The 24182-nt window shown below is 38.6% G+C and overlaps 1 protein-coding gene across 4 annotated transcripts in view; it reads left to right on the top strand.

The window, feature by feature from the left end:
- NEK10 (NIMA-related kinase 10) overlaps nucleotides 1–17355 on the top strand; it is a 272823-nt gene extending 255468 nt beyond the window's left edge. For all 4 annotated transcript variants that reach the window (XM_010842043.1, XM_010842042.1, XM_010842040.1 and 1 more), the window contains 4 exons: nucleotides 6447–6555; nucleotides 9406–9458; nucleotides 9541–9596; nucleotides 16455–17355. In XM_010842043.1, coding sequence (XP_010840345.1) covers nucleotides 6447–6555; nucleotides 9406–9458; nucleotides 9541–9596; nucleotides 16455–16503 — 267 coding nt within the window. In that variant the 3' untranslated portion in view covers nucleotides 16504–17355. The remainder of the gene's footprint in view (nucleotides 1–6446; nucleotides 6556–9405; nucleotides 9459–9540; nucleotides 9597–16454) is intronic.
- Nucleotides 17356–24182: the final 6827 nt, after the last annotated feature.

Raw genomic sequence — 24182 nt, 5'->3', positions numbered from 1 at the left:
TCAGCACCACCAAACCAGCTCTCCAACAAGTGCTAAAGGATCTTCTCTAGACAGGAAACACAAAAAGGGTGTATAAACTCGAACCCAAAACAATAAAGTAAATGGCAACGAGATCATACTTATCAATAATTACCTTAAACATAAATGGGTTGAATGCCCCAACCAAATGACAAAAACTGGCTGAATGGATACAAAAACAAGACCCCTATATATGCTGTCTACAAGAAACCTACCTTGAAACAAGGGACACATACAGACTGAAAGTGAAGGGCTGGAAAAAGATATTCCACACAAATAGAGACCAAAAGAAAGCAGGAGTAGCAGTACTCATATCAGATAAAATAGACTTTAAAGCAAAGACTGTGAAAAGAGACAAAGGAAGACACTACATAATGATCAAAGGATCAATCCAAGAAGAAGATACAAGAATTACAAATATATATGCACCCAACATGACAAATGCCAACAAGTATGAAAGGGGGAATTAACAATAACATAATAATAGTGGGAGACTTTAATACCCCACTCACACCTATGGATAGATCAACTAAACAGAAAATTAACAAGGAAACACAAACTTTAAATGATACAATAGACGACTTAGACCTAATTGATATCTATAGGACATTTCACCCCAAAACAATGAATTTCACCTTTTTCTCAAGCGCACACAAGAACCTTCTCTAGGATAGATCACATCCTGGGCCATAAATCTAGCCTTGGTAAATTCAAAAAAATTGAAATCATTCCAAGCATCTTTTCTGACCACAATGCAGTAAGATTAGATCGTAATTAGAGGAGAAAAACTATTAAAAATTCCAACATATGGAGGCTGAACAACACGCTGCTGAATAACCAACAAATTGCATAAGAAATCAAAATATGCATAGAAACGAATGAAAATGAAAACATAACAGCCCCAAACCTGTGGGACACTGTAAAAGCAGTGCTAAGGGGAAGATTCATAGCAATACAAGCATACCTCAAGAAACAAGAAAAAAGTCAAATAAATAACCTAACTCTACACCTAAAGCAACTAGAAAAGGAAGAAATGAAGAACTCCAGGGTTAGTAGAAGGAAAAAAATCTTAAAAATTAGGGCAGAAATAAATGCAAAAGAAACAAAAGAGACCATAGCAAAAATCAACAAAGCCAAAAGCTGGTTCTTTGAGAGGATAAATAAAATAGACAAACCATTAGCCAGCCTCATCAAGAAACAAAGGGAAAAAGATCAAATCAATAATATTAGAAATGAAAATGGAGAGATTACTGCCAGGGTCCAGCCCCAGCAGGATCCAGGGGTACCCTCAGGATGACGGTATAGGCGAAAGGATAGCAAAGCAGAGAGAACAGAGCCTTGACCTTCCTTGATTAACACAGAAAGCCAATAAAGCTCCTGTGTTCCAAGGAGTCATCCTGAAAGAAGAACAGGGAGAGAAAAGGAGAGAAAAGGGAAAAAAGAACAACACGGGGAGACCAAGCTTCGGTGAGCGAGGCCCATAACTTTATTTTCAAAAGGAACTTTTATACCCTGACTTGTACATAAAGGGAAATGAAAGATGCAAAGTCATACAGAGTCAGCCCAAACATTACATCTGTTTTGTCTTTATCAAAACCAGGATTTTTTTCTGCATACCTTTCCCATAAACAATGTTGTGTACATTATCGTCTGGCCTTGGAGGCCTGTGGACATTTTATGACCCTTTTTTGATAAAGGCTACTCAACCAGAAAACTTATTTTCCCTTGAAGTGTTTTTTCTTTATATTTCTAATCTATGTCAGCCTCAGAAAGTACTAAACAGAGTTACATTCTCACAGAGCAAAGCTGCAGTAAGTTACAACAAAGAAAGAACCAATTAGCTCAAAGGTCTGATGTGGTTAATTCCAAGGCTGCTGCTTGTTTTTCTCACATTCCAACTGTGTTAACCAATGTACTCCCAGGTGCACAGTGGATAAGGGATATGGGCACTTGGCAGCAAGCATTGGCCCAATAATGAAGCCCTTTACCAGTACTATCTATTCTAATAATTTTTCACCCCTTAAAGAACTCTATGCTCATTAGGACTTTTAGAATGTTTTGGCTTCCCATGTCTTTCAAGGTTGGGGAGTTGTGAACAATCATGTGTGTTAATTGCAAGAGTATGGATAAACCTGTCAGGCAAGCTAGAATGCCAACAGAGGGATTAAAATAGAAATATTCCTTTCATGCCCAGGAGACTTATTAACTAAAGCTCTAAGTTGACTTTTTCCGGAGAAAGGTGATCGGGGATAGCCTCCTGTTAATGTCAGAAGAGTTGGTGAAAGGCACAAAATAGTAAGACAGACAGATTCTGTTTTTGGGGTAGATGCTCGAGCAGATCCAGGGGGTCCCTTGAGGCCTGATCTGCCTTTGCCTGTCAGGTTCTCTCTGCATGACCTTTGTCATGGGTGGGATCTCCCGTGGTGGCTCCTGGCAGATCACAACAGACAACACAGAAATTCAAAGGATCATAAGAGACTACTATCAGCAATTATATACCAATAAAATGGACAACTTGGAAGAAATGGACAAATTCTTAGAACAGTACAACTTTCCAAACCTGAATCAGGAAGAAATAGAAAATCTTAACAGACCCACCACAAACATGGAAATTGAAACAGTAATCAGAAATCTTCCAGCAAACAAAAGCCCAGGACCAGATGGCTTCACAGATGAATTCTACCAAAAATTTAGAGAAGAGCTAACACCTATCCTACTCAAACTCTTCCAGAAAATTGCAGAGGAAGATAAACTTCCAAACTCATTCTATGAGGCCACCATCACCCTAATACCAAAACCTGACAAAGATCCCACAAAAAAAGAAAACTACAGGCTAATATCACTGATGAACATAGATGCAAAAATCCTTAACAAAATTCTAGCAATCAGAATCCAATAATACATTAAAAAGATCATACATCATGACCAAATGGGCTTTATCCCAGGGATGCAAGGATTCTTCAATATCCGCTAATCAATCAGTGTAATACACCACATTAACAAATGGAAAAATAAAAGCCATATGATTATCTCAATAGATGCAGAGAAAGCCTTTGACAAAATTCAACATCCATTTATGATAAAAACCCTCCAGAAAGCAGGAATAGAAGGAACATACCTCAACATAATAAAAGCTATATATGACAAACCCACAGTACACATTTTTTTAGTTTAAAAATGAAAAAAATTAAATAAAGAATAATCTCTGAATTAATGAATAGCACTCATTTTCCTCTCTTCATCTTAAATAAGCAGTGCCTCCATAACATGGCCTAATGTCATAACCCTTTATCACTTGCCATTAATATGCCCAGCCTTTGCCGTCAAGTTCCTCTCACCTGGAATGATCACTTGGTTTCCTTGCATCCAACCCAAATCCAGCCTTTGTGGTTCAGCTTTAGTGTTTCTTCTCCAGATCTTCTGAAAACCATACTGGTCTTCACAAGGCATCTTTGTTTGTGTAAACTTAGGTCTCACTGCCCCATTTCATACTTCATTATTTAATTCATTGCCCCATTGTTTTATGTACATTAGTCTGTTTTCCCAGTTCACTTGCAAGTCTCATGAAGGCCAGATGAATTCTGTGTCCTCTATGTTGCCCTGCATGGTGCTAACAAGCTGGGAAGATCATATTGTATGTGAATTGAAAGGTTTACATCTCTGATTTGTAAAACCTTCTCACATCACAACATAGTAAGGGGCAAAAAAGATTTGCTGAAAGAGTATATGTCAAAATACTAAACTGCAAAAAGAAGTTCTGGAAAGTTTCTAGAATAAAAATAAATGTATCTGGGGCTCAAACACAAGCCTAAGGAATTTTAGTCCTTGGCTTCTTCCATGGGCCCATCCTTTTGAGAATTCACAGTTCTTAGGCTGAAGGAGACAGTTAGTGGAACACAGGCACTGGAAACCTGAAATGCTTTCTTCAAGGTTTAAATCAATGATAAAGACATGTCCAGTCATCTTAAAATGACTCTCTCGACCTCTACAGGCCACAATTCACATATACTACTGTGCAGCTTTAAGCATCTTCCTCCTGTGAAATCTTTAGGATTCCAAGGTATTTACTTAATAATTAAGTAGACTTTAAATAAGCTTTCTAAGAAATATTTGGGATGAAAATTCCAGGCAGCCAAATTACTTCTATGCTCAGCCATATGGAAAACAATTCCATCTGAAGTCACTTGGAAGATAATACTAGGAAATCATTTTCAGCATTGCTGCTGCTGCTGCTGCTGCTGCTGCTGCTAAGTCGCTTCAGTTGTGTCCGACTCCTAGTGACCCCATGGACTGCAGCCTACCAGGCTCCTCCGTCCATGGGATTTTCCAGGCAAGAGTACTGGAGTGGGGTGCCTTCTCTGCATTTTCAGCATTACAAGGCATATTAAGAAGTTCAGTTGAAGTAATCTACTAGCTTGAATAAAAGAACTACAGAATGCTTAAGACTATCTACATTGCCTCCTAACAGCACTGATGAGACATTTATTAAGTGAATAACCATCAAATCTTCCTTCATTACACTGTTATAACAGATAGTTATTAATTTTATCAGTTGTCACTAAAGTAGGGAAGATAAATTTCTAAGATTGAAAAAGGATGATTCACATGTTTTTCTAAAATGTAGCATTTATTGTCAATATAGAAACTGGAAAACTCAAAAATGATTTGTATTTATAAATATCCAATGCACATTAATGGAATCATTATCAGTTGTTAATACAACATGTTTATATTAAGATATAAAATGCAAGGGACTCTTGAGAGTCTCTTGGACTTCAGGGAGATCAAATCAGTCAATCCTAAAGGAAATCCAATCTTGAATATGCATTGGAAGGGCTGTTGCTGAAGCGGAATCTCCAATACTTTGATCACCTGATGCGAAGAGCCAACTCATTTGAAAAGACCCTGATGCTGGGAAACATTGAAGGCAAAAGGAGAAGGGTTTGGCAGAGGGTGAGATGGTAATATAACATCATTGGCTCAATGGACATGAATCTGAGCAAACTCAGAAATAGTGGAGGACAGAGGAGCCTGGCTTGCTATAGTCCATGGAGTCACAAAGAGTCAGACATGACTCAGCGACTGAACAACAGCACCACCACCACAATAAAATGCAAAATGTATACAGTGAAGTACATATAGAGCTCCATGAACTTTTACATATATACTCACCCACGTGACAACCAACCGCATTAATACATAGCACATTTCCAGTCGAGAAGAAGGCTCCTGCCCACCTTTCCCAGTCAAACCCTACCACCTGCTACAAGGTACTCATTGTCCTGATCTCTGTCACCATTGGTTAGATGTTTTGGCTGTGCAAATATGTGTAAGTGAAGATATACACTGTATATCCTTTTGTGTCTGGCTTATTTTCTCAACACTTATCCATCTTGCTGTGCATATTCATAGCATGTTATTTTTCATGTTTGACAAAATTCCATTGGATAAGCACACCACAATATATTTATCTGTCCTCTGTCCATGGACATTGAGGTTTTTCCAGTTTTTTATTATTATGAATAAATATGCTATGAACATTCTTGTACATGTCTTTTGATGAACAGAAGTACTCATTTCTCTCATGTGAGTATAGCCAAGACTGGGATTGTTGGCTCAAGAGTGAACCTATTTGTGAACTGCCAAAAGATTTTTTCAAGTGATTGAACAGTGATATATTTTAATTCATGGAGAGAGTTTGTGAATACAAGGTAAATACTATTGCATAGTCTAAATTGTGCCTTTTGTTTCTGGTTTATTACTATGAATCAACATGTTGAAAATATATTGTTTTACATAGGCACAAAAAGTTGGCCAGCTCAAGTGCTGGTTGGAATTAAAGGTGAAATGATTTTGAAAGTTCCATTTAACAAGTTCAGCTTTACAAAAGGGTATTAAATAATTGAAACAGTAAGTTCTGACATTTAGTGAATTACTCTTCCCTTTACAGTGTTGGGAATTAATGTTTGGAGATGAAAATTAATGGTAATTTAGGAAAATGTGTTAAGAAACATGTTTGCTTTGATCAAACACGAAGGCATTATTCAAAGCATATACATGAAAAGGGATGATTTAAGCTAAAAATAATGTTTTGTCAAATGATTGTAGCTTTTTCCTCCTATGCCTGATAAAAATAACATTCTGATATCCCAGGCCCATGCCATTATTTTTCTATATTTTTATTTTGTTCTCATAAAGCTATAGAGTATTTTTTTTCACGTTACCAGGAATTGTCTGCTTGCTTTCACTGTAATTTGCCTGCCCCTAATGTATAAGTTGTTTTGAAAGGAAGAAGGTGGGTCTTTATCTGTAGACAGGGATTGACAACTGAAGAGCACTAACTTTTCTGAGCAGAGACACATACAGAGGTTTCATGTCATGTGACTCTGAATGTGAAAAAAGAGGTAATTTTGCCTTTTCTGTTCCAGTTATCTCAAGGATCTCCAGAACCAATTGAACCCAACTTTTTCACAGCAGATTACCACTTATTGCATCATTCATTGGGTGGAAACAGCCTGTCCTCAAATGACCCAACAGGTAACAGTCTTCAACACAGGAAATCTGGCTTTCATGAAGGAATAGGTTATTTGGATCAATAGCTATCCTTACAAGGTTATCTTCAACTTAAAATGAAAAGAGAGCTTATTTTGATTATCTGCAGTGATAGTTGGAAGGGACATACAGTAGGAATCTAGAAATTCCCTCAGAGTTATTTTACCCACTTGTGACAGCTTCCTCCATCATTTATTAATACCATAAGCGAACAGAATCTGTGTGGGTAAATTGAATTTCTTTGTATCTGATGATGGGAAATCAAATGCCCAAAGGATCCAGGGACATAAAAAGCAGATATAAAGAATTTGAATAAAACAGAAAGTTTGAAACTCATCTGAAGAATCCAAATCATATGTATTTGATTTGTGTGTATGTGTGTGTGTAAAAATTTCACGTAGGGAGGCAATATAACATAGGGATTAAAAGCGTGTATTCTGTAAACCTGGATGCCTACACTCAAATCTCAGGTAAACCACTTAGTAACTGATCTTGAGAAAATTATTTGACCTCATTGAATCCCAGGTTTTTTGCCTATAAAATGGGAATAAAAATGATACCTACGTTTTAGGATCATAGGAAGGATCAGTGTAACTATATAAAAATATGCTTAGCCAGTATATAGGGACTCAGCATAAGGACCTTCCTGGGATATTTGACCTCCAGAAGAGATCTTCAAGCTACTCCGAGATTACAGAATTCCTACGTAATTTTTGAATCCCTGTAAACTATAGTTATATCTCTCAGTAGGGCAGACAGACATGAGGCTTATATGGTTAAATGAAAACTTTCCATTTCCTTAGGCAAAAAGAATCTTCAAGTCTGCTGTGCTTTTGTTGTTGCCTAATTTAGGCAAATCATGTCATGTATTAATTAGCAAACTTGCCCTAAGTCTTGGACTCCTGGGATAAAGCTAACCTGGGTTGGTAGAATTTCATTTAAAATAGTCCCTGAGAAATCTCTAAGATCAAAATAAACTGTTATCTAAAATTTTTTGCTTTTATTTATTTTTAATTGAACTACAGTTAATTTATAATATTGCATTATTTTCAGGGATATAGAAAAGTGGTTCAGATATATATATATAATCTTTTCAGATTCTTTTCCTTTTCCATTAAAAGTTATTACGAGATACGGAATATCCCAGTGCTATGCAGTAAATCATTATTATTCTTTTTATATAGTAGCATGTATGGGAGCTTCCCTGGTAGCTCAGCTGGTTAAGAATCTGCAGTTAAAAATTAACTGCAGGAGGTTAAGAATCTCCTGCAGTGCAGGAGACCCAGGTTCTATCCCTAGGTTGGGAAGATCCCCTGTAGAAGGAAATGGCAAACTGCTCCAGTATCCTTGCCTGGAAAATGCCACGGACAGAGGAGCCTGGCGGGCTGCAGTTCATGGGTCGCAAAGAGTCAGGCATGACTAGTGACTAACACTGGGTCACTATGTATCTATTAATCCCATATGCCTAATACATCCCCCTTTCTTTCCCCTTTGGTAACCAGAGGCTTGTTTTGTATGTCTATGAGTCTGTTTCTGTTTTGTAAATAAGTTCATTTGTATTATTTTTTAGATTCCACATATAAGTGATACATAAAATTTGTGTTTCTGACTTACTTAATTTAGTATGATATGGTGTATATATATATCAGTTCAGTTCAGTTCAGTCGCTCAGTCGTGTCCGACTCTTTGCAAACCCATGAATTGCAGCACGCCAGGCCTCCCTGTCCATCACCAGCATACATATATGTATATATATATACACACACATATATGTATGTATATATATGTACATGTATATATATATACATATGCATACATACATACAATGGAATATTACTTATAAAGAGGAATAAAATATTGCCATTTACAGCAACATGGATGGGCCTAGAGATGATCATACTAACTGAAGTCATCTGCTTCTACAAGCATCCTTCAGGGCATGTTGGTCAGTCACAGGCCAGACTTCTTACCACAGCAGACCTGCTGAGTGAGGAGCTCTGCTGAAAATCTCTCAGTGGCCTGAGAGGAAATTGACAGGCTGTTCCAGAAGCTGGACGCCTCACCCCAGAGCAGACCAGCTGTGTCCCTTGTCATGGCAGAAGGGCAAAAGCAAAGAGAGCAGAACCAAGGAGCACTTTGGGCAATGCCTCTAAGCTGGACTTGAAAACCAAGCTGCCAGGACTCACATCTTCATGCATCCTCTTAATCTTCAATCACTTTTCTGTCTCCTAAGTGGCAGGGGAACTCCCAGGCGTCCACATGAGTAAGTGTGGATTGACTGGAGTGGAAACTGGTCAACATTACTTTGGGTGGTGTTGGGGTAGGTCAACGTGCTGGTGTATCATACTCATGCCAAACCTCAAAAGAATTATTATCCTCCAATTTCAAATGTATTTTCCTACTGGGAACCATAGGAAATGGTCAGATCTTTGACATAGTCCACTGGCTATTTCTGCCTTCCTCTGAGAATTTATTCTCTTTCTAGAACATATCTACTCTTTTTGCTGATGGATTGAGGAGAGTTTCTTAATTTTTTTTTTTTTTTTGCTTATCAGGAAATTTATGCTTAGAATCACTTTTCACCTGTCCTTAACACACACACACACACCCCTAACTTAATTGGCCAATTTATACCATGAGCAATTCTTGTAAATCTTGTGTATTATTTTGTGATCACCACCCTAAAAGCCAAGATAATTTAGAATGTGTTTGTAAGTACTAATTTTCATCACTAAGGAACTGACCTGTTTTCATTGCACATGAGTTCTAATTGCCAGTACAACTGAAGAAAACATGAACCAAATGTCAGACTTTTCATAATGTATCTGTTTCCAGGTCTGCCCTCTAGCTTTGATTTGGAGGAGGGGATAACATATGAACAGATGCAGGTGAGGTTTTTGCACTGCCTCTGAATGATTTTATTTTGTTGTTTTTAATTCAATACTAACCTGATTTTTTTTTCGACTTTAGACTGTGATTGAAGAAGTCCTAGAGGAAAGTGGCTATTACAATTTTACTTCTAACAGGTGAGATCTAGAAATGTGAAAGTTCAATATAGAACATTGGATTTAATTTCTCTAGCCTTGATTCCAGAGGTCCCACCCCCACCTTTTATTTTAAACACTTTTGTAAAATAGCTTGGCTCAGAATGATACAACCGTGGGTAGAATGTATGTTCCCCATCTTTTGTATGGGTGCAGCTGCTGTATTCTTAGTTGGAAAAGAGTGATAGCTTAGTAGTAATTTACTCCCATAAAAAATGAACATAATGAAATCGAAAAGTATTTCTACATTTTAAAAAAATTAAACATTTGTCCCATATTGGAAGAGCTGTAAACTCAAATTTCCATAACTAAAACCTATCCATTATTTGTATAGAATGCAAGGGGGAAAATCCACCTAACAAAGAATCACTTCTGGTGAATTTAAGAAATGTTTGTGGGAGAAGGATTTGTTGTTATGTGTTCCTTTTTGCTTACCCTAAATAAGAAACTTCAATTTACTGGGGCTGTGTGTTATCTTCTAAAATAATCATCATTGGTGCTCTAAAAATATACTCTATCAATTTCATTCAGCTCTGGATTTCTGCAGTTTTACTGTTGGGCACAGTTTCGGGCAAAAAGATTTGAGTACAGTTAGTTTATTTGAGAGGCAATCCCAAGAAACTCTGCTAGGGGATTGAAGAAATAATTCAATAAAGCCTTCATTTTCAAGCAAGTTACCATTGTGGTATGTGGAGCTTGATCACACTGCAGAAATCTGAGAGCCAGTGGGGAGCATGTGCTTCAGTTCTCCCACTCGTGGACTGAGGAAGCTGGGCTGGTATTTATCTCTAATTTCTGTTAGTCATTTTCTGAGTACTTTTCCCCCAGGAGATGTTAGTTACCTGGCATTTCTGGCCTTCTGTAAAGGTGGACACAGTAGATTCTAGAGGTCAGAGAAATCCTCAGGAAAAGAAATTCAGGTGTTGGGAATTGGGCACCAGGTTGTCATGTTTGAAGTACTTTTTTTAAAATATAAATTTATTTATTTTAATTGGAGGCTAATTAGTTTACAATATTGTATTGGTTTTGCCATACATCAATATGAATCTGCCACGGGTGTACTGAAGTACTTTGAATGTGGGGGTATGGACCCTGATTTTGTCTGCTGTACATGAGCTGGCCACTCATAACAGAATCACCACATTGGACCATGAGTAACCACTTACATGTCCTATATGACCAAAACTGCTTTAGGAGGCATGGTTCTCTGGAGTTTATTTTCCCTAACTAGCCCTTTCTACCTGGATGAACTGCCTTCCTGTCTAGCTAATGAAGCTATCTGGTGACCACTATTTAAATTATTCTAGAAATCTTCCCCAAAGATAACTGTTAGCCATGGAAAGAGAAAGAGGTCTCAAGAACATACTATCAAGATCATTATATGGAAATTAGATTCATTTTTGAGGTTCAGTCTCCAACCTTTTTTCCCTCCCTGTTTCAATGAATTGCTCTGTGAATCACAGATAAAATTACTCACCTGCTTGCTCTTTTGGCTTGATAATATATTTCCAAAATACTATCTTTGTACATTTAGATCTGTTATGATTTGAAACTGCAGAGAAATGATGAGTTATTCTTATTTACCAAAGGTATAGTGTTGATAGAAATCACCATATCCATAATCACTCACCTCCTCCCATCTCTGGAGGGATTTTGAATTTTCTTTCTTTCCTCTTGATCTGAGTACACCCAGCCTTCCATGGATAATACAAATGTCTCCATTCTTTACGCTTGGCAGCTTATTATTTCAAGCGCCCTCGGCTTGTAATGGGGCAAAAGTTATACTAATCACTTTTTAAATCTGCATTTTCTCAAAGACTCAGGATCATGGGCAATGAATACTTCAAATTTTTGTAGGAAGTCAACTAAATATAATGAAAAACCAGGTGTGTCAGGAACTTAGGAAAGCTCTTACAAGAGCTCTTATCTTTTCTTTTTTTAGAATAATTTCAGTCTTATTTTAGAATTTATTTTTATCCTTTTCAATTCTACTATTATTAAGTTTTTTAAAAAATGAAACATTGGGACTTTCCTGGTGATCCAGCGGTTGAGAATCTGCCTACCTATGCAGGGAACCCAGGTTCAGTCCCTGGCTTGGGAAGACTCCCCATGCCACAGGGCAACTAAGCCTGCCTGCCACAGCTACTGAAGCCCACATGCCCTGGAGCCTGTGCTCTGCAACCAGAGAAGCCACCGCAACGAGAACACTGCACACCGCAACTAGAGAGTAGCCCCCACTCGCCGCAACTAGAGAAAGTCTGTGTATAGCAACGAAGACCAGCACAGCCAATAAATAAATAAACAATTTTCTAAAAAATCAAGCATTACTTCTACTTCTAAGGACACATTCCTGTACTAAAAGAAATTGTAGATTTTCTTCTTATGGTAAATAGACAATAAGATGCTATGCTGTATTTAGTCACTCACTTGTGTCCGACTCTTTGAGACCCCATGGACTGCAGCCCACCAGGCTTCTCTGTCCATGGGGATTCTCCAGGCAGGAATAGTGGTGTGAATTTCAACTCCCTCCTCCAGGGGATCTTCCAAACCCAGGGACTGAATCCAGGTCTCCCACATTGCAGGTGGATTCTTTGCCATCTGAGCCACTAGGGATGCCCAAGAATACGGGAGTGGGTATCCTATCCCTTCTCCAGGGGATCTTCCTGACCCAGGAATCAAACTGGGGTCCCCTGCATTGCAGGCAGATTCTTTACCAGGTGAGCTACCAGGGAAGTCCAGATATTAAGATACCTGATAACAAAGGTGAAAAGTTATTTGTGGTTATTTTTGGAATTGTGACTAGAATACAAAGATATTTAAATGATCAAGTTAAAGCAAGATATGATGGAAATGACATCAAATTTTCTTAAAATGCTCCAAATTAAAATGAATCATTCACTCAGAAATCTGTATAACCATGATACTCCCTTTTCAGTTTCTAATAGCAGTGATAGAATATATAATTGGGGGAAAGAGTTTTCATGCTTTACTAGTAAAAATAACCCTGAGTTGTGCTTAACACCATTACTTGTTTACTGATATTCCCAATTAATTTCCAAGAAATACGTCAGGCTCCACATGGAAAGACCTAACACTTCATAAACTGAAAGTGCTCATAATTCCAAATATGAATCAAATTAGCTGTGGCAGTCCTGATTTTTCCATAGTCAAAGGGTGAGAGTGAAAGTAGCTCAGTTGTGTGCGACTCTGCAACCCCATGAACTATACAGTCCGTGGAATTCCCCAGGCCAGAGTACTGGAGTGGGTAGCCTCTCCCTTCTCCAGGAGATCTTCCCAACCCAGGGATCCAAGCCAGGTCTCCCCCATCGCAGGCAGATTCTTTACCAGCTGGGCCCAATTGCAGGCAGATTCTTTACCAGCTGAGCCACAAAGGATGGCCAAGAATACTGGAGTGGATAGCCTATCCCTTCTCTAGCGGATCTTCATGACCCAGGAATTGAACTGGGGTCTTAGATTCTTTACCAACTATCAAGGAAACCCTGACTCAAAGGGTAGTGGGTGCTAAATATCACAGAACATGTAGAGGTAATTAGAACCAATACTTAGAATCAGTAGAGTCTCTTTTCCCAAATAGGTTTTGTAAACATGCAGTATTATCAAAGATGACAATATTTGTTCCCTGAGAAATAAAGTTTCATGACCAAATATATTTGGGAAATCCTGAATGTACATTTTTCTGTTTTGGGAGAATGTTGACACACATGACTATATTGAAGACTTTGAGATATGCTATAGGAAAGAAGTCTGTTTATCTTGTTTACCCTAGTGATTCTTCATATTTTACCTGGAACACAAGTTAAGATAGCCTTCCTTAGAATGTGGTTTGAAAAATGAAACATTGTTTTAACTACTCCACCAGTATCTACTCAGATCGGCTGTTGTTATCATCATCTTAATCTTCATCATGGTCATCACTGCAAAATGTTATTAAGTGATCTTGATTAATTGTCATACAGAGAGAATTACATACATAAGCCCTGTATTATTCAAGTTTACAACTTAAGACTGTCAGTCAGACCTATACATATGTCTACAAAGCATGCAGACAGCAATTAAAGCACTAAGCCAAGATATGGCACGTAGCAGCTTAGATTACAGGGTTCATGTTTAGTTAGAAACAGAGAGATGCCATTCTCAACCTGAAAGTCTCAGAAGGCCATTATCTAGCTACTAGCTCTCTTTGGGGAAGATACATAGAAGTGTTTAAATAATGGTGAGGCTTCTTGGGCAGAGGGTAGGAAGAATGTCTCAGGCACAGCATGCTGCATTAGTTAAAGAGATAACAGAGACAGCAACAGGGAGCCCTAGCCCAAATGAGGGATTTGGGGAGGGGAAGTAGGACTGAGTTGAGAGTGCAATGAAAATAAAACAAGGTCAAAACAAACTGGGCCAGCCTTGAAAAGTGAAAGTGAAAAGTGTTGGTCGCTCAGTCATGTCCAACTCTTTGCAACCCCATGGACTGTAGCCCACCAGTCTCCTATGTCCATGGAATTCTCCAGGCAAGAATACTGGAGTGGGTAGCCATTCCCTTCTCCAGGGGATCTTCCCAACCCAGGGATTGAACCTGGGTCTCCTGCACTACAGGCAGATTCTTTATCATCTGAGCCCCCAGGAAAACCCAGGAAAGCCCTAGGAGGGCTCTATTTGTGCTCACTTGCAGGGTTGTATGATTAAATATATTTCTGTTATTCAATTGCTCAGTTGTGTCCAACTCTTTGTGACCTCATGGACTGCAGCATGCCAGGCTTCCCTGTCCATCACCATCTCCTGGAGTTTGCTCAAACTCACATCCATTGAATTGGTGGTGCCATCCAACCATCTCATCTGCTGTTGTCCCCTTCTCATCTTGCCTTCAATATTTCTCAGTATCAGGGTCTTTTCCAGTGAGTTGGCTCTTTGTATCAGGTGGCCAAAGTATTGCAGCTGCAGCTTCAGCATCAGTCCTTCCAATGAATATTCAGGGTTGGTTTCCTTTAGGACTGACTGGCTTGATCTCCTTCCTGTCCAAGGGGTTCTCAAGAGTCTTCTCCAGTACCACAGTTTGAAAGCATAAATTCTTTGGCACTCAGCCTTCTTTATGGTCCAATCCATACATGACTACTGGAAAAATCATAGCTTTGACTATACAGACCTTTGTCAGTAAAGTGATGTCTCTGCTTTTTAATACACTGTCTAGGTTTGTCATAGCTTTTCTTCTTAGCAAGTATCTTTCTATTTCATGACTGTATTCTCTGTCTACAGCGATTTTGGAGTCCAAGAAAATAAAGTCTGTCACTGTTTCTATTTTTCCCCATCTCTTTAGTTCTTCCCTTTCTGCCTCTGGGGTCGTGTTATCTTCATATCTTAGGTTATTGATATTTCTCTCAGCAATCTTGATTCCAGCTTCTGATTCATTCAGCCCAGCATTTTGCATCATGTACTCTGCATGTAAGCTAAATAACCAGGGTGACAATATAAAGCCTTAATATATTCTTTTCCCAATTTTGAACCAGTCTGTTGTTCCACATCTGGTTCTAATTGTTGCTTCTTGACCTGCAAACAGTTTTCTCAGGAGGCAAGTAAAGTGGTCTGGTATTCCCATCTCTTTTAAGAATTTTCCGCAGTTTGATGTGATCCACACAGTCAAAGACTTTAGCATAGTCAATGAAGCAGAAGTAGATGTTTTTCTAGAATTCTCTTCCTTTTTCTATGATCCAAAAGATGCTGGCATTTTGATCTCTGGTTTCTCTGCCTTTTCTAAACCCAGCTTGACCATCTGGAAATTGTTGGTTTCACGTACTGTTGAAGCCTAGCTTGAAAGATTTTGAGCATTATCTTGCCAGATTGTGAAATGAGCACAATTGTATGGTAGTTTGAACATTCTTTGGCATTGCCCTTCTTTAGATTGGAATGAAAACTGACCTTTTCCAGTACTGTGACCACTGCTGAATTTTCCAAATTTCCTGGCATATTGAATGCAGTACTTTCACAACATCATATTTTAGAATTTGACATAGCTCAGCTGGAATTCCATCACTTCCACTAGCTTTGTTCATAGTAATGCTTCCTAAGGCACACTCAACTTCATACTCCAGGTTGTCTGGCCCTAGGTGAGTGGTCATACTATCTTGATTATCTGGGTCATTAAGATCTTTTTGTTCATATAGGTCTTCCATGTATTCTTGTCACTTCTTCTTAATATCTTCTGCATCTGTTAGATCCATACCATTTCTGTCCTTTATTGTGCCCATCTTTGTATAATATATTGCACAAAAATATATTTTACACACATTAATATTTAGCTTTCTCACCAGAATGATACCATCTAGCTTGCCTTAATTATATCACTGTTGTTATGAGAGTAAAACTGTTCAGTTTTGTGGGTGAATAGAGAATGAGCATGTCATTCAGGTCCTGGCAGGTTACAGTCCATGGGATTACCAATATTTGGACATGACTGAGTGACTGAGCCCAACACAGCACAGCACACATTAATATTTTATTTTTTAACAATGGAATATGTGTTGCGGTAAAAATAAATTATTGATTCAACTTGCTTTGCTTTAAAATAGGCATTAAATGTACAAGCTACTTGGGATAGGCTTTAATTTTTCCACTATAGAGTTATCAGTTACTATTAAACTTATAATTTGAGAAAGACAATGTCAGCACTGAACTTAAGCAAAAGGCAGCTTTCTAAAAATCTCCCCATTTTATGCTTAGAATCACCATTTTATTCATTTATTTACTTGTATACCTGAGCTACTGCTTTTGAAATTGAATGTGTGAACTAAAATATTTGAGATTGTAGAGAATGCTTTCTACTTCTGAATGTTCTAGGTATCACTCCTATCCATGGGGGACCAAGAATTATCCAACCAAAAGATGAACGTGCTGCACTTTAAATGGACCTGGTTTTCCCAGTGAAGGTCAAGTTCTGGACTGAAGCCTCTACTGGCAAGATGCCCAAGGATTGGGTGATACTCCAAGAGTATGGAAGAGAAAAGACCAATATGCCACAGTGCCCGCAGGGCCTCTTTCTAGAGATCCAGTGCTACGAGGCTCCATCCTTGGGATACACAGATACAGGATAGCAGGGCTTCCAGTGTACTCCTGGGAGAAACTGCTGCAGAATTCATCTATGAGAAGAAAACTCGCTCCTTGCAGGACTTTCCTCCAAGTTAAAAAGAAAACAAAAAAATGACATATTTTTCAAAGAAATACTTTTTACTTAGAATTGCTAAAACTATGTTTAAAGGCATCTAGCTTTCTATGTATAGTTTTAGATAAAGAAAATTATAGAACTCAGAACAGTAATATTGGGTAATTCACTGTATCCATCAATTTTTTAATGGTAAAAGAAATTCAGAATATGTGATTGAAATATTGTGTAGTTTTATTTGTTTGTTTTACTGAAAGGATTGCTTTTCCCTTAACCATGTGGGTGCTAGTGATCTTGAACCGTGATATAGTGTGGACAGTATTTGTGACCTTGCACAACCTCTGGGAATACCTGTCAGATTGTCAGATTTAAGTTAGACCAATAGAATGTATGGATGTACAGTGTGTGTGTGTGTGTGTGTGTGTGTGTGTGTGTAGGGGTAAGACGGAGGTTTAGATTAGGCTAATGCTTTGCTGCTAATCACACTCATAGTGTCCTTAGAGCACTTTGAAGAGTCATAGAGTCTATGAAAGAGATGCAATATTCCACATTCTAACTCTCTAGCTAAAATTACCTATATTGCTTTTAAGTTTTTATTGAGAATTTGAAATGAAAATAAGTTATATAATAAAATATGTTTCTTCTTTATTCATTGAGATGTCTCTAGAAAAGAGAATTCAGAATGCCAAAACAGTGTCCCATTCCTGTGTGGGGATAATTTATGGGGAAAATTCTTATAGATTCTTACTGGGCTAAAAAGTCTCTTCTACTGACTTCTTATAACTGGTGTAATGTCAAGAAATTATCACCAAGTCAGACTGTGCTTCTAACTAAGGCATTTTTAAAAAGTTAATCAATTTGTTTAGTTATTAATGGCTGTCCTGGGTCTTCATTGCTGCCTTCAGTCTTTCTCTGGTGGTGGCTTCTCTTGTGGCAGGGCCTGGGCTCTAGGGCACGGGAGCTTCAGTGCTTGCAGCTCACTGGCTCTGTAGTGCAGACTCAGTAGTTGTGGTTCCTGGGCTTAGTTGCTCCACGGCACGTGGGATCTTCTTGGACTAGGAATCCAATCAGTATCCCCTGCATTGCAACGTGGTCTCTTAACCACTGGACCACAAAGGAAGCTCTTCAGGGAATGTTTTAAATCTAAATAATTAGTCACCTAAAGCTGGAATTATGCTTTTTACTTCTAAATTCTAGCTTCGCTGGTGGCTTAGAGGGTAAAGAGTCTGCCTGCAATGCGGAAGACCCAGGTTCAATCTCTGGGTCGAGAAGATCCCCTGGAGTAGGAAATGGCACCCCACTCTAGTACTCTTGCCTGGAAAATCCCATGGACGGAGGAGCCTGGTGGGCTACAGTCCATGGGGTCACATAGAGTTGGACACAACTGAGTGACTTCACTTTCCTTTCTATCTTATTTACATTGATATATTTTTAGTGTGATCAAATAAAATTTAGTACAGTGGTTGAAACACAAATATCTTTTCTATAGTATGGGGAAATCTCTTAATGTGACTCCATATAATTTTTATAATTAGTGTATTTAGTACTTAAATTATATCCAATTCTCTTTAGCTAGTGCCTTTGAAAATTGCCAATGATCCTTTTCTTTAAGCCAAATTCATAATTTCAAAGACACTGTAATTAACAGTAATAAGTGAGAATACAGCGATAAATTTCAGTTTTAGCTTTCAATCAAATTAATCCACATGTGAAATTTACATATGAAATCAAAAGGTTATGATAGTGTTGATTTAAACCAGAAACAAATTGTATTTCTATTCCAGCTTAATTTGAACCTGCACAATTATTTTTTATTTCTTTCTTCATGTATGGAATGGGCACATGCCTTTGTGGTACAAGAGGCACAGGCCTAGAGAAGAATAAATTTTCATTGTGACAGAAGTCAGTACCTAGAGATAAACCAAGATGTAGGGTGAAAGTTTGAACCGTAAAGTCCTTCTACAAAGGTGTAGAAAAGATTAGTATTCAGAAGTCACACCTTGGTAAGAGAAGAGAAGTTGTTTATTTGAAGGTTTTTAAATGCATATAGTTGACCTTATTGACCAGAAAGGGAGCAAAATATTCTATCATACTAACTCTTCTAGATCATAAAAATGGCATTTATTATGCTAGAAGTTAGTGAGAATGAACAAAAATAAGCAAATGAATGCCTTTTTCAACAGCAGTGTTAGGCTCATCAACTCTAAGCTGATAGATGCATTCTTTTGCCAAAATAGTATATTCTTAAACTACCACAGTCACTGAATCAGCATTCTCCCAGTGCAAGACCAAGACTTTAAGAGGTTAGACAGTTGTGAAGCGAGCGTTTTGTGCAGGGGCCCACATCTCAGCAGTAAGGTTAGCAAAGAAGGACCTCTCCCAATAAAAACAAGAAGCATCCTTCTGTTTTGGCTGTCTAAACTGTCTTTTAGTGCAAAGAGATTGTTACTTGAACTTAATAGGTCTCAATCTTTTCCTGATTACATTTACATTTTTTCTCTTCTTTTTATATAATTTTAAAATGATATGTTGTGCAATGAAATCCATGTGAGTTCATCTAATATTCACTGAATATTTGTATGAGACAATATGAATCGAATCAGTCTTTTCAGGTCATTTTTATATGCAAATACTTCAGTTCATTATGTGTTGATCCACCAGGTCTACCTGAATATGTGTCCTTGAAATTGTCATTTCATTTTTAAAAGCGGAATATTTCATTCTCAGGGAGGTGGCTGTAGGAGGCATATGTGCTTGCTGTTTGCTAACTTTGTCTACTTTCAGATGTGTGATATTTAATTAGAGCTCTTCAGAGAATAGTGAAATGGACACTAGACCCAGAGCTCATGGATGCATTCAGAAAACTTCTGGGAAAATGCTGCTGAGTTTTGTGTGGACATCTGTCTGGTTCTGGGTGATGTGTGTGCATCTGTTTTGGCATCTTAAAACAGAATTAATTAAGAAACATTGTTATGAATTTTACCCAAATGTTGGAACTGGATTGCAGTTAAAGTCTTCCTAGAGATACCACCTATGATTTATTAAATATAAATACTATGAATTTTGATGTTCAAAAACTAAATAGGACCTGTTAATTATGTATAATTCCAGCAATATCATCAATTAATTACCACTCACATTTAAGATGTGTGATGGTGACAATATTGCTTAGTGAATTTCATCAGTATCAGTATGCATAGAATCCACATCATTCCTTTTGATATGCAGAATTGAAAAATATATTTATTGCTATGACTCTGTTTGAAATGGTGAGGAACCGTGCATATCAGATATGCTGGATTCCTTTCGAAATGGCTTCAGCTTCTGTATGAAGGCAGGAAAAAAAAATGTAAGCTACTTTTATTGTTTTTGCCTTTACTTTGTTTATGGTGTGTATTCATGAGCACTGAACTCACGGGAGAGACAAGCACGGGCATCAGCGCTGACTCCGCTTCTCAGCACATGGGAGGCACAACTGCAGAGGGCTCCCAAGCAAGGGAAGCCCAGTACTTCTGTGTGTCAACCGGGGCTCTTTGAATGAAATTCCACCCAAACATGAAATTCTTCATGTTCAACAACTAAATGGGATAGCAAGTGTAGTTTACATATGACTTTATGATATTTTTAGATTGTATGCTTTGGCAGAAATTTACATAGTTTTGGATGGATTATTTTTCCAATTGAAATATGCTGCTAACAATGTGCTCACCTATGAATGCTATTTTCTATATTGATAGGAAGACACAAAGGTCTCAGGGGAACGACTTTGTGATAAAGAAATTCTTATGTGTGTCACTACAGTTAAACTGCATGATGTAAATATGACTATTATGTTTAATCACAATCCTGCCACGATGTTTTGAAATTTGCAAGGGGGACAGGAAATATTTTATGACTCTGACTGGGTGACTGGTGGATACTGCAAATTTACATGCCCTCGGGGACTATGAACGATAATTGCCTGTAAAGGTGAAGGTCACACATCCTAAAATCATATAGCATTCTTGGTATGTGAGGTATGCTAGTCTTTTTTTTTTTTTTTTACTATACATATATAGCAATTAACTAGTAATGTGAAAGTTTTAAAATGCAGTGTATTGCTTTATGCTAAAAGTAAATGAACTCTACTCTCAATTGAAAACAATATTATTCCTCTAAATGTGAAAAGCTTCCTTTTCTTCATTCTGCAGTATGAAGTTTTGCACTGTACCCAGAGGTAGCATAAGTTAGAGAAAGTACATTATAGCAAATATGTGATTCTTTAAATGTTAACATTTGAAAGTAGCCCATCTTAAGCAAAGATGAAGTTTTGTCTTTATAGAAAGTTACTGCCATTTTGGTAGGTAATCAACAAGCCTGAATGGATGCTGGGAATTAATCTGGTGAACTCACCAATGAAAAATTAGCTGATGTTTTTGCAAACAAGTAGAAAGAAGTTCAAACTAGAAATAACAAACCAAGAGGGAAAAAAATGCTTTATGACCTTAGTACCTTTAAGTCATACTAATGTCTCAAAAAATATTCTTAACCCATGATTTAGTTCTACATTTCAAGTATAAGTTGAGTCAGGATTCTGAAAAAGAATCATTAGGCTTATAGATGGCATTACATTTTAGCTTTCCTTGCCCTCTATGATCTCTGTGTTTACCTCATGAATTTTGAAAGAAATAGAGCTGGTTCAGGGATACCTTATATCCAGAAAGGATAGATGAACCCAACATTAACAGTGAGGGGGTGAATAAATGCAAGTACTCAGAAGTGAAATCTCAACTTACCATAGAGGAAACCTTTCGACGAGGTGGGATGATCCCCCAATAAAAGCTACTTTGAGAAGCCAGAGGGTGAGTAGAAGGCTAGTGATTCCCCAGTGCCTGTTGTCATTCAGCAGGGAGTCACCAGGTGGTGAGCAGTTGACAGAAGGGCCAGGAAGCTCTGTGTCCAAAATAGCCAATTCCTGTTTTGGATTGTTTTTCCTTTTTTTCCATCATTAGTTTTTTCTTTTCTTCTGGATTCCCACACACATACACATGCTATGGTTTCTTCCATACATATGTAAAAGACAGACAGTCTTTTAATTCTAATCATCCTTCAGGTTAGTCAAGGTCTAAGACTAGACCTGGGCTCCTATGATGAGGGGAAATATGAGTGAAAAGAGAAATCATAGGAGCTTTGTCTTACGGCTTGCAGTGGGTTAGTTTTACAGTTCAGAGAAGGCAATGGCACCCCACTCCAGTACTCTTGCCTGGAAAATCCCATGGATGGAGGAGCCTGGTAGGCTGCAGTCCATGGGGTCGCTAAGAGTCAGACACAACTGAGCGACTTCACTTTCACTTTTCATTTTCATGCATTAGAAAGGAAATGGCAACCCACTCCAGTGTTCTTGTCTGGAGAATCCCAGGGACGGGGGAGCCTGGTGGGCTGCCGTGTATGGGGTCACACAGAGTCGGACACGACTGAAGTGACTTAGCATAGCATAGCATAGCATAGTTTTACAGTTTGTCTTAGGGTAAAAATCATAATCACATGCATTGTCTCACTTGTTAGAAAGGCAGTACAAGTGGTTGTCAAGTGCTGGATCCAGTTAGAAAAGTTAAAGTGTTAGTCACTCAGTCATGTCTGACTCTTTGGGAGCCCATGGACTTTAGCCCAGCAGGCTCCTCTGTCCATGGAATTTTCCAGGCAAGAATACTGGAATGGGTTACCACTCCCTTTTTCATGGGTCCAGTTTAATCTCAGCTTTTTCACTTAAGTCATTTAAATTCTCTGTGTTGGGGAGGCGGTCCTCAGATGGCTGAGCAATAGGACGGGGAGACCACTTTCTCCCCCACAAATTCATCAAAAGAACATTTGAATGCTGAGTAAATGTTAAAAATTAAAAATTAAAAAAAATAAAGAATGATAGTAATGTCTCCATCCAAGGAAGGGAGTCTTAAAAAAGAGAGAAGTTTCCAAACACCAGGAAACACTCTCACTGGTGTGTGCTCGCATTGACTCGGCCACACTGGGCCTGCCCCTGCTCACGGCATGTGTGCTTTCCCTGTCTACACTGCTTAGGCTCTAGGTTGCTCTGCTGGGAACTGTCTGAGGCCAGCCCTGGGTTGTGTGCACTTCAGGTCTAAGCCGCTCAGGTTCAGGTACTTGGGTAGTCCTCAGAGGCGCAGACTCGGTTGGGCCTGCGTTTTGTGCCCTTCCCAGGTCCGAGCAGCTCAGGTGACCAGTGTTTGGTGAGTGCGGTCGCTGCGACTTATCGCCTCTCCCTTCCCTGCCACTTGGTTTTCTGTGTGTACAACCGGCACACCTTCTCAGGCGGATGTTGACCATCCAGAATCCCATGAAGTCTTAGTTAGCAACAAAGCCTGCTTGTAGTTTGGTAGATAATGTCTCTCTGGGGCTGCAATTGCCTACTTCCATCTCTGGCTGCCTGTCACCGGAGGGGGATGGTCTGCAGCCAGCTAGCTCTGTTCAGTCCTTTGTTCTATGAGCGGGTCTGGCGGTGTTTTAGGTTAGGGCTTTTCACGTGATAGCTATCCCACAGTCTGGTTTGCTAGCCCAAGTTAGTTCCCTCAGATTGCCCTCGGGGCAGTCAGGCCTAAAAAAGTGTCCACCACCACCCCCTTGTGTCAGGGCGGAAATTAGACCCTGAAGAGACCAGCAAACAGAAGAAGCTAAAACACTACTGCACCTGTCCTTGGATGTGACAGGTGCAATGGATTAACACCCTGTAGTTAGTACCGAATATATAGGAAGACGCCTATAGATCTTGAGAAATGTAAGCCGGATCAAGGAACTATCTGAAACTGAACTGACCCCACGCTGCCCACAACAACACCAGAGAAAGCCCTAGATATATTTTTACTATTTTTACTATCATTCTTTATTTTTTTAATTTTTAAGTCCTCTATTACTCCTTTAATTTTCATTTTTATAACCTACTAATACTTTGCAAAAAAAAAAAAAGAGACCCTATTTTTTTAAAGCAAACTTCATATATATATTTTATAATTTTTATGACTTTTTTTCTCTTTAATATTGTAGTTTTGAAAATCCAACCTCTACTCTAGATTTTTAATCTTTGCTTTGTGGTATTTGTTATCAATTTTGTACCTTTAAGAACCCAATCTTCAGTACCCATTTTTACTTGGGAGCGAGATTACTGGCTTGACTGCTGTCTCCCCCTTTGGACTCTCCTTTTCCTCTACCAGGTCACCTCTATCTCCTTCCTCCCCCCATCTCTTCTCTACCCAACTCTGTGAATCTCTTTGTGTGTTCCGGATGGTAGAGAACACTTAGGGAACTGATTACTGGCTGCATCTGTCTCTCTCCTTTGGATTCCACCCTTTATCCTCCTAGCCACCTCCATCTCCTTCCTTTCTCTTCTCTTCTCTGTACAACTCCGTGAACATCTC

This window comes from Bison bison, unplaced genomic scaffold, assembly GCF_000754665.1.
Source record: "Bison bison bison isolate TAMUID 2011002044 unplaced genomic scaffold, Bison_UMD1.0 scf7180017864171, whole genome shotgun sequence".
Classification (NCBI taxonomy): domain Eukaryota; kingdom Metazoa; phylum Chordata; class Mammalia; order Artiodactyla; family Bovidae; genus Bison; species Bison bison.
The sequence above is the reverse complement of the archived record's forward strand: the minus strand, read 5'-3'. Positions and strand labels throughout refer to the sequence as shown.